General features: G+C 37.6%; 1 protein-coding gene across 1 annotated transcript in view; it reads right to left on the bottom strand.

Annotated features, from left to right (window-relative positions):
- Positions 1 to 11,870, bottom strand: part of EXOC6 (exocyst complex component 6) — a 258,977-nt gene that overhangs the window by 110,688 nt on the left and 136,419 nt on the right. Inside the window, exon 18 of the mRNA XM_042782364.1 lies at positions 1,337 to 1,516. Coding sequence (XP_042638298.1) covers positions 1,337 to 1,516 — 180 coding nt within the window. The remainder of the gene's footprint in view (positions 1 to 1,336; positions 1,517 to 11,870) is intronic.

Below are 11,870 nucleotides of genomic sequence, written 5' to 3'. Positions count from 1 at the left end.
ACTTAATTGTTGGGAGCTCTGATTAGACCAGTAGTCTGTCTCAGTGTCACAAGAGTGTGTCCTATGAGAAAGCAGGATTTTCCTCCAGGATGTCAGCCTCCCAAGGTAAGGCATTTACCTGAAATATCTGTAGCATAACAATCTCTCCTAATGCTACTCTGTTTGTGCACAAAATTCCTACTCATCATCTTGCACCAATCTGTGAAGCAGATACTGTAACATAAAAACACAGTATGTGTGTATGTGTCTGCATGCATGTACATGCATGCATGTGGTGTACTCTTGAGCCCTGCTTCTGGCTGGAAGCATGGAGATTTATACTGAGAGGGTGAATTCAAATTGATTAAATAATTACTTACTGTGTACTAACTATGTAAGAAGCAATTCTTTAGAAATTAGTTGAAATAAAAATTAAATACACAGGTTCACACTTTTCAATTCAAGAACTGCAGTTAGTAATGCAATACCACTCACTCCTGGCTAAGCTGTTGAAAATTCTTTGGCACAGATCCACTATTAAAACCCCTTTAAGAAAGTCTTCCACTCATTTTCAGCAGCACCTCCTATCAACTATTCTAATCAGCACTTTGGGAGCCACTCCTGATGGGGCAGAATAAAGAGCGAAGAGAACAATTTTTCTTTCACTTCAAACGGGTTTTGGAGGCAATTGGATCGGTTCTAGAGGAAACACTGTTTATTTCTATGTTTGGCAGTATCTCATCTTGAAGTAAAAAAGTCAGCATAATTTCTATTTTATTTGTACAAAAACTACTCTATAGTAGTTCTATTATTTCTGAATATGCCTAATAAAAGCATATTCATCCGACTGTAGTCTCTTTGGTCTCTGCATTCCTTATTGGAAGAACACAAAGTTTTAGCCTATCCATACCCAAATGTCCTTGATATCTTTTTTCCTTTAAATGTATCATTAACAGACTGTTCAAGATATAGATTCACTATGACTGTATACCAGGATAGAATAATACTCCTCTTTCCTAAAAACATCCATTTATTGGCCTTTTCTAACTGGGAACACCCTTGAATATTCCCAGTAGAGTTTATATGTATTTAAGTCTACATTGTCAATTTCAGGGTTTTGTTTTGGGTTGTTTTTGTGGGAAGAGAGTTGTTATTTCAGTTAAAAAGTAAAATAAATCTTCTAAAATAATTGACTAAGTTATGATTTTTTACAAGTTGATTTCTAATAATGGAAAAGGAAATATATAAAGTAGGAAGTTGTTCTAAGCAAGTAAACCTCAAACTAAAATTGAACTCTAAAACATACTTCAGGTAAGCAAAAGAATAAAATAGTATTTTGAAATTTCTTTATACTTACAGGTAAATGAGTGAATACTTGAAAGATGCTTCTCAAAAAATTAATAAGGTCTATTAAATAACCACTAGCTCTTCCATCTGGCTCAGACATTGTCCAGTCATAATCAGCAAGCTGAACAAATTCATCAATTTTTTGATTAAGTTTTGTATATATTTCTCCTTCTGCTGCATGTCGGGCATCCTAATGGGACAAAATAACAGCAGAAAATAAGAAACAATTACAGAAGCAGATAATACATTTTCTTAAATTCTAAATTTTTCTTTAATATTTTAAAAGAGCAGGAAAACTTTTTTTTTTTTTAATGCTTTGGCAGTTTTGTTGGCAGTTCTCTATCTGACCAGCCAGCCCACCTTTCCCCCGTCTTTTCTAACTCTGCTGTTGTGTGGTACCACTGACTCTACTTCTACTCACAGTGACCCCGTATGACAGAGCAGAGCTGTCCCAGAGGCTTTTCTTGGTTATAATCTCACGGAAACAGACTGTCAGGTCTTTCTCCTGTGGAGGTGCTGAGTAGCTTCAAGCCACCAACCTTTCAGTTAGCAGTCATAGCTTTTTTGTGTTTATATGGTAAGATAATTTGTGAGATATTAATCCCTGATTTGTTCTCATCACCCTAAGAGGACCCTTGGGAGCTCTGGTGGTGTCGTGACTAAGATATTTGACTGTTAACCAGATGGCTGGAGGTTCAAACCCACCAGCCACTCCTTGGAAGGAAGGTTGGGCAATCTACTTCCGTAGTGATACCGTCTGAGAAACCCAAGGAAGGTGGCTATGAGTCGGATCCAACTTGACAGCAGTAAGTTTGAATTTTTGGTTTTTAAGAAGACCCTTAGAAGAAACAGAAGCAGAAAAATAAAAGCTGTCGAGAATGCAGAAGACCCTCCTCCCCATATTCTCCGACTCACTGAGAGGGGGATTAAATTGGACTATCACAAGAGGAATGGAATGGTTGCTGGTGCTTTGAGTTAAAGAGGCAAAAAATTAATGGTTAACTTCTCTGAGGAGGACAGAAGAAATGATGGGAGTAATGTAAGCAAAAATGGCTGAGTAAAGATCTCTAAGCATTCTCTCCTCCATGAAAGCAACAAGAAAACTGGCAAAAATTGTCAAAATCAATTTTTTAGAACTTTAGAAATTAATTAAAAACTGCAGCAATAAAATGTTCTAAATAACACTTATTCAAAACAACTTATTAAAAAACAGCTGAATCTCAGTAAGAAAAATGAGCTTTGTGGCCTTTTAATGTGCCCATCCGTTTTCATCTTTACCTTACCTCTTCAGTTCGGTGGTACCCTTGAAAAGTCAACATTCAAAAACTAGCAACCTGACTGCCATCAAAGGAAGCAGATAGGGTTCTTTAACTTCACAGCTGCCTGTGGCAGCATATAAAGCTTGGTACAAACAACAGGCTAACCGAAAAGCTTAAGAGGAAAAGTTGGGGAATGACATGTCCATAAAACCAAACTCACTGCTGTCCAGTAGCTTCCGAGTCACAGCAACCCTATATATTACGGAGTAGAACTGCTCCATAGGGTTGTCTTGGCTGTAATCTTTATGGAAGCAGACTGACAAGACTTTTTCCTATGGCATCACTGGCTGGGTTTCAAATGACAACCTTTAGGATAGTAGCCAAGAGCAAACTGTGGTTTATCCAAGGACTCTGAGGTGTCCATAGGGACTTTAAAAACTTCAAACATATTCCTGGGAACCTAGAAGGTCATACACATTCACACATTCCTAGGGCTATGCATCTTTTCAAGAAAGATCTGTGATGGCCCTAAGCTCTCATCTCTGGCTGACCTTAAGTCTCTGTGCAGGCTAGAAGTGAAGGCAAAGGCAGAGTTGTCAATTGTCTGGCTGAGTGTTAAAGGCATGTCCCAACACATACACAGAGCACCTTGACAAAGACTGGGGTATATATAGATATATTGTTATGTTATGTGCCGTCGAGTCGGACCCGACTCATAGTGACCCCTCCTTGGGTTTCCGAGGCAGTATCACTACGGAAGTAGATTGCCCCATCTTCCTTCCGAGGAGTGGCTGGTGGGTTTGAACCGCCAGCCTTCTGGTTAGCAGTCAAGTGCCTTAGCCACCATGCTACCAGAGCTCCAGATATAAAGAAATCTATATCTAGTCACTAGCTGAACACTAACCTAATAAAAAATACAGACTTTATACAATCAGTTCAGAAAAGTCTCAAAACAAACAGGAAAAGCAACAAACTCCAGGGAGGGGAGGGAATCTGATTTCCAGAAATATCATATTATATTATTTAAAACATCCAGTTTTTTGATAAAAAGAAAAAAAAAAAATACAAAGCACACAAAGAAGAAAGTATGACCCATACAGAGGGAAAAAAAAATCAATTAAGAGAAACTGTCCCTGAAGAAGCTCAGAGGTCGGACTTAAAAGACAAAAATTTTAAATCAACAACTTAAAATATGTTCAAAGAATTAAAGACAACCATGTCTAAGTAGCTAAAGGAAAATATGGGACTGACATCTCATCAAATGGAGTATATAAAGAGACAGAAATGATTAAAAAAAATAATAAAAAAGAAGAACCAAATAGAAATTTTGGAATTGAAAAGTACAATAATTAAAATAAAAAAATTCACTGGAGGGATTTAGCAACAGATATGAGCAGGCAGAAGAAATCAGACTTGAACAACACTATAATCCAAGTAGCCCTGGGATTCTTTGTGCCACTTAAAGGAAGGTGGATGACTTCAAACCCTGGCTAGTGTAGCTTGAGAGCTAGACTTAATTTGATTGAAGGCGGCAATGTGGTTTTTCTAGCAAAACTAATATCCACTTAGACTTTGAACTTGACTAAGATGAGACCTAGGTACCACTGTCATTTTTAGTTATATATTATATTTGAATACAATTTAATCTGATATACAATTTATATCATGGTGTAAAACCTTAAAGACCTTTACTTCCTGATGTGGCACTACTCAAAGAGAAGAAACAGCAGCAAACATCCATTAACCATTAGAATGTGGAATGTACAAAGTATGAATCTAGGAAAATTGGAAGTTATCAAAAATAAAATGGAATGCATAAAGACCAATATCCTAGGCATAAAAAAAAAAAAAAAAACCAAACTCACTTTCACTGAGTCAATTCCAACTCATAGTCACCCCCATTGGGTTTCCCAGGTGGTAAATCTTTACAGAAGCAGACTGCCCCATCTTTCTTCCACAGAGTGGCTGGTGGATTTGAACTGCCAATCTCTGGTTAGCAGTCAAATGCCTTAGGCACTGTGTTACCAGCATTCCTTATCCTAGGCATAAGTGAGCTGAAATGGACTGGTATAGGCCATTTTGAATTGGACGATTATCTACTATGCCAGGAATAATAAATTGAAAAGGAACAACAGCACATTCACTGTCAAAAAAACATTTTAAGATCTATCCTGAAGTATAATGCTGTCAGTGATCAGATAATATCCACATGCTTACAAGGAATATCAGCTGATACAATTATTATTCACATCTACTCACCAAACACTAATGCCAAATATGAAGAAATTGAAGATTTTTTACCACCTTCTGCATTATAATTAGTGGAGACTGGAATGTGAAAGTTGGAAACAAAGAGGAAGCATCAGTAGTTGGAAAACATGGCTATGATGACAGAATGCTAGAGATTGCATGATAGAATTTTGCAAGACCAGCAACTTATTAATTGCAAATACCTTTTTTCAACAACAGATATGGTGACTATACACTGTGGACCTCGTAAGATGGAATACACAGAAATCAAACAGACTACATCTGTGGAAAGAGATGATGAAGAAGCTCGATATTATCAGTCAGAACAAGGCCAGGGGCTGACTGTGGAACTGACCATCCATTGCTCAGATGCAAGTTCAAGTTATTAAGTCCACAAAAGCCAAGTACAACTCTGAATATATCTCACCTGAATTTACAGTCCATCTAAAGAACAGATTTGTCACACTGCATACTAATGATTGAAAACCAGATGAGGTAGGAGATGATATCAAGGATATCAAACATGAATGAAACAAAGTATCACTGAAAACATACAAAAGAAAGATAGGACCAAATGGATGTGAGGAGAGACTCTGAAAGTTGTTCTTCAATGTAGAGGAGCTAAAGCCAATGGAAGAAATGATGAAGTGAAAGAGCTGAACGGAAGACTTCAAAGGGCAGCTCAACAAGACAAAGTACTGCAATAAAATGTGCAAAGATCTACAATTAGGAAAGCACAAAGGAAGAACAAACTCAGCATCTCAAACTAAAGAACTGAAGAAAAAATTCAAGCCTCACGTTGCAACACTGGAGGATGCTATGGGCAAGATACTGAACAATGCAGGAAGCACAAAGGGATGACGGAACGAATACACAGAGTCACTTTATCAAAAAGAATTGGTCAACATTTAACCATTTCAGGAGGTAGCATATGATCTAGAACCAATGATACTGAAATAAGACTTTCCACCTGCAATGAAGGCATTAGTGAAAAACAAGACTTCAGGAATTGACAGAATACCAATTGAGATGTTACGACAAACAGATGAAACGAGGGAAGCTATCACTCATTTATGCCAAGGAATTTGGAAGACAGCTCCTGGTCAGCCAACTGGAAGAGATCCATGTTTTTGACCATTTTAAAGAAAGATGATCAAACATAATGTGGAACTTATCAAACAGTATCATTTATATCACACACAAAGTTGTGTTGAAGGTAATTCAAAAATAGCTGTAGTGGTATATCGACAGGTTACTGCCAGATATTAAAGCTGGATTCAGAAGAGGATGTGGAACAAAGGATGTATCACTGCTGATGTGAGATGGATCTTGGTTGAAACCAAAGAATACCAGAAAGATGTTTACCTGTGTTTTATTGATTATACAAAGGCATTTCACTGTATGGATCATAACAAATTGCAAAGAATGGGAATTCCAGAACATTTAATTGTGCTTATGCAGAACCTGTACAGAGACCAAGAGGCAGTCATTTGAACAGAATAAGGAAATACAGAGTGGTGTAAAATCAGGAAAGATGTGTGTCAGGGTCATTGTTACCCTTTCATCATAGTTATTCAATCTATATGATAAGAAAATCATCTGAGATGCTGGACTATATAAGAAGAATGCAAAATCAGGATTGGGGACGCTCATTAACAACCTGCAATGTGACAACCTGCACATGACACAACCTTGCTGGCTGAACATAAAGAAGACTTACTGATGAAGATCAAAGACTATATAGTCTTCAATATAGGTTACATCTCAATATAAAGAAAACAAAATTCCTCACAACTGGACCAATCAGCAACATCATGGTAAATGGAGAAAAGATTGAAATTATCAAAGATTTGGACCCCCAATCAGTGCCCAGGAAGCAGCAGTCCAAAAATCAAATGATGTATTGCACTGGGCAAATCTGCTGCAAAAGATCTCTTTAAAGTGTCAAACAGCAAAGATGTCACTTTGAAGATTAAGGTTCACCTGATCCAAGCCACGGATTTTCAATCATCTCTCACACATGGAAAGCTGGACAATGTATCAGGAAGATCGAAGAAGAATTGATGCATTTGAACAATTGTGCTGGTGAAGAATATTAAACATACCATGTTGTTGTTAGGTGCCATCGAGTTGGGTCCAACTCATAGCAACCCCATGTACAACAGAATGAAACACTGCCCAGTCCAGTGCCAGCCTCACAATCCATGCTACACTTGAGCCCATTTTTGCAGTCACTGTGGCAATCTATCTATTGAGAGTCTTCCCCTTTTTCACTGACTCTCTACCTTACAGAAGGAGCTCTGGTGGCATAGTGGGTAAGGCATTCAGCTGTTGACCAGAAGGCTGGCAGTTCAAATCCACCAGCTGCTCCATGAGAGAAAAATGAGGCAATCTATTTATGTAAAGATTTATAGCCTTGAAAACCCAATGAGGGTTGCTATGAAGCAGAATCTACTCTAGGGCAATGGGTTTGATTTTCTACTTTATCCAGCATGACATCCTTCTCCAGGGACTGACTGGCCCCTTCTGACAACATGACCAAAGCAGGTGAGATGAAGTCTGGTCATTCTTGCTTCTAAGGAGCACTCCAGGTGTACTTCTGCCAGAACAGATTTGTTTGTTCTTCTGGCATTTCCAGAATTCTGGTATTTTCCATATTCTTCGCCAACACCACAATTCAAAGGCATTAACTCTTCTTCAGTCTTCCTTATTCACTGCCTGGCTTTCGCATGCATATGAGGCTATTGAAAATACCATGGCTCTGGTTAGGCACACCTTCATCTTCAAAGTGACATCATCTTTGCTCGTTACCACTTTAAAGAGGTCTTTTGCAGTAGTTTTGCCCAGTGCAATATGACATCTGATTTCCTGATTGCTGCTTCCATGGGTATTGATTTCAGATCCAAGTAAAATGAAGTCTTTGACAACTTTAATCTTTTCTCCATTTACCACAATGTGTTGCTGATTGGCCAGTTGTGAGGATTTTTGTTTGCTTTATGTTTAGGTGTAATCTATACTGAAGGCTGTAGTCTTTGATCTTTGGAAGTGCTTCAAGCCATCTTCACTTTCAGCAAACAAGGCTGTGCCATCTGCATGTTGCAGGCGTTATTAAGTCTTCCTCCAATTCTGTTGCCATGTTCTTCTTCATAATAGTCCAGCTTCTCAGATTATTTGCTCACATACAGATTGAGTAAGTATGGAAAAAGGATATAACCCTGATGCACACCCTTCTTGATTTTAAACCATGCAGTATCCCCTTTTTCTGTTTGAATGACAGCCTCTTGGTGTATATACAGGTTTCTCATGAGCACGATAAGTATTCTGGAATTCCCATTCTTTGCAATGTTATCCATAATTTGTTATGTTCAGCAAAGTTGAATGCCTCTGCAGAGTTGATAAAACACACGTAAACAAACATCTTTCTGGTATTCACTGTTTTCAGCCAAGATCCATCTGACATCAGCAGTGATAGCCCTTGTTATAATCAATATAGTTGACATGGACTATAAGTACTTTGGGAATTTTAGACTCACCCATTGCCATCAAATCAAGTCAGATTCATAGTGACCCTACAGGACAGAGTAGAACTGCCCCGTAGGGTTTTCAAGGATGTAAATCTTTATAGAAGCAGACTGCCTCACCTTTCCCCTGCAGAGTAGCTGGTGGGTTTGAACCACCAACCTGTTGGTTAGCAGCTGAATGCTTCAGCCACTACACCACCAATGCTCCTTACTTACACAACTCACTCACTGCCATTGAGTTGATTCTGACTCATAGCAACTCCCACTGGTTTGCTAAGGTTATAAATCTTTACAGAAGCAGAGCCGCTATAGATTGGAACCACACCAGAGCTCTTTACTTACACACAAGGGTACAACAAATTATTTGGTAAGACATTTCTAATCGTGATTTAGAAACTGCTAAGAAAAATAGTTTTTGACTTCTTCTGGAGTTGAACTCCCAATACCTTAATCCTTGTAACCTTACCAGAAAGTCAGGAACATATCAATTCACCTGTAAATTAAATTTTAAAAGATTCAACTTATACACAAAGTAATCAATTTTCCTTTGCTTTCTAAAGAAACAGTGCCCTCTGGAGGCAGCATAATATGAGAACTGATTTTAATTTCAATATATAAGGTCAATAATATACTATCAACCACAAGTACATAAAAGAACCACCTAAAACACTTTTTTTAAACATAAACATACACAAACTTCATCCCAGATTTACTGGATCACAAACATGTATCTTTTGATGCAAAGTTTACAGTCATAGCTAAACGTCTTATTAAACATCTGTTCACAGCTATGTGGTTTATGTGGGGCTGCACTTATATCTTGCTCCAGTGATGGATCCGATGAGCTTAAGTCAATTAACAATTCTCATCCTCTTATTCAAAGAGAATTCCATGACAGCTAATTAAGTAGAACTCTCTCTTACTTTAGAATGATATGGCGTGAGTATGTAAGATTTGGGAGTATGACTGATCAGCCATTTTGCTACCAGAAGGAGAAGACCTGGGGCTTCTGGGCCACCAGAAGGATGAAGCCAAAATTACGTAAGGCAGTGAAAGAGGGAGGGACTCTAGGACTCCGGGTACGCGGTGACAGTTCCTGAGCAGCTGGCTCTAGTCTCATCTGAAATCTGACATATCCTTGGATATTTTAGCTACATTGGCCAAAATTTCCCTTTATTATTTAAGACAGTTTGAGTTGGTTTTGTCAATTATCCTAACCAAGTTTTTATCTGAAACATTTTATTGAACATTCTAGGGGGGGAAAAGGTACTTTCATGACATTTTTCAAGGAGCGCCAATGGCACAATGATTAAGAGCTCAGCTGCTAAGGTTCATGGTTCCAACACATCCAGGGGCTCTACAGGAGAAAGACCTGGCTCTCTGCTTCTGTAAAGATTACAGCTTAGAAAACCCTATGGGGGCAGTTCTACCCTGTCACATGAGGTCAGAATTAACTTGACAGCACCCAACAACAATACCACAATGACATTTTTCTGAGCCTTAAAAATCAAGCAGATGAGATTGGGACTGTCAAAACAAAGATGCCTTCCCTAGCTTATTTCTTCCTGCTCAAAAAAAAAAAGTTACACAAACAATTTCTATGATCTTGATCCAGAAATTTCTAAATGTTAGTTATACTGCATATAGCATCCAACTCATTAGCCACTGACAATGCCTAATACAAGGGCAATTCCTAGAGACAGAGAGAAAAAAAGTAGGTAAGACTAAACAAAGAAAGCTACTAATTATATATGATGGGAAAAGGGGTTATGAGAGCAATTAAAAAGGAAGAAAGAAATATATCTAAGATAATTCCAGAGTTTTCAGGCAAGGAGGTCAAGAAAAAAGGCGGTAATACCAAAAAAAAAAAAAAAAAAAAAGAGATGTGTAGAAAGAGTCAATTTAAGACATTTCTTTATTTATTTTAAACATATAAAACTTCCTGTAGATGTTTAATTATCAATGTGATAAAGAAAGTTGTTTTATCGTTATGTCTAAAATCAATTAAAAGTTGAAATAAGAACTTGTTTGCTTATACTTCTCATTAATTTAGTGAAATTGCTATTTTTGAATCAGAATTTTTCATTACACTATACTACTGTGATTCAAAAACAAATTTTTTAAATGTTGTATATTTCATGATATGTATTACCTTATAAAGGACCTCTGGTGGTGTAGTGCCTAAGGCACTTGACTATAATCAGAAGGCTGGCAGTTCAAACCCACCAGTCACTCCTTGGAAGGCAGCCTGGGCAATTTATTTCCGTAGAGATACAAGGAGGGATCGCTATGAGTCGGAACCAATTCAACAGCAATGAGTTTGTTTGTTTTTGTATTACCTTATACAGATGCACACCATCTATTACCACTTGTTCAATTACATTCTGGGTTAAACAAAGCTCAAGATCTGCTCCACAAAGAACTAAAAAAGTCAAAGATAAAAAGCCAAGGAAAGTTTATATTAATTAGAAGACCTAAAGTTTTCACAAAGTTCTAGAAATCTCTTTAATGGATTTTTCTTCATAAAGAATATAGTTATGATACCATGGACTAAAATTAGGGATGTATAATCTCAGAGTTTAAGGAGCTCTGGTGGCATGGCAGTTAAAGTATTCAGCTGCTAACCAAAAGGTCAGTGGTTCGAACCTACCAGTCACTCTATGGGGCAGTTCTGCTCTGTCCTATGTGGTCATTATGAGTCAGAATCAATTCAATAGCAGTGGGAATCTCAGAGCTCAAAAGTTAGTAGATCTTAAATTAATATACTAAATGTTCTATTGGAGATACAAATTACTATAGAAGTTATAGTTAATTATGCAAGAACTTTCAAGAACTTCTTCTGGTAAATGGAGTTAGACAATGCAAGCTGAAGGATCATTGGGTCATTTAGAAAGCTATGGACCAGATGAGAGAGAATTTCAAGGTGGTAAATTAAGAAATCTGGCATTAACTGCTTCTAGAAGGAATTACATTTTCTGCCAGAATATACATTCAGAACACATGTAAAGTGAACATGATTTTTAAATAAAAATAAGTCTGTTTATTAATACATAAGATCCTTGGTAGTATGGTAGTTAAGCATTTGGCTGCTAACAGAAAGGTCAGGGGTTCAAGCCTACCCAGCCACTTCACAGGAGAAAGTTGTGGCAGTCTGCTTCCTGTAAAGATTTACAACCTTGGAACACTATGGAGCAGTTTTACTCTGTCCTATAGAGTTGCTATGAGTTGGAATAAACTCAATAGCAATGGATTTGGTTTGGTTACTAATACAAAATGAAAAAATAAGATTTTATATTCTTCTAAGTACTTTAGGTTCTGGATCTCTGAATATAATTGAGCTTTCCAGCTTCTGTGTCTGGGTTTATACCAGTTTCTTTCTTCCTTCATTCTGCTGATTTTAATCCAGCCCATGTTCCAAATTGATGAAAATACCCAATGCCTTCAGGAGCTCTGGTAGTGTAGTGCCTAAGGCACTTGACTGCTAACCAGAAGGCTGGCAGTTCAAACCCACCAG

The sequence above is a fragment of the Orycteropus afer genome, unplaced genomic scaffold, assembly GCF_000298275.1.
Source record: "Orycteropus afer afer isolate SDZICR_OR568_19922 unplaced genomic scaffold, OryAfe1.0 scaffold00293, whole genome shotgun sequence".
In the NCBI taxonomy this organism is placed as follows: domain Eukaryota; kingdom Metazoa; phylum Chordata; class Mammalia; order Tubulidentata; family Orycteropodidae; genus Orycteropus; species Orycteropus afer.
This window is presented reverse-complemented; position numbering and strand designations above follow the sequence as displayed.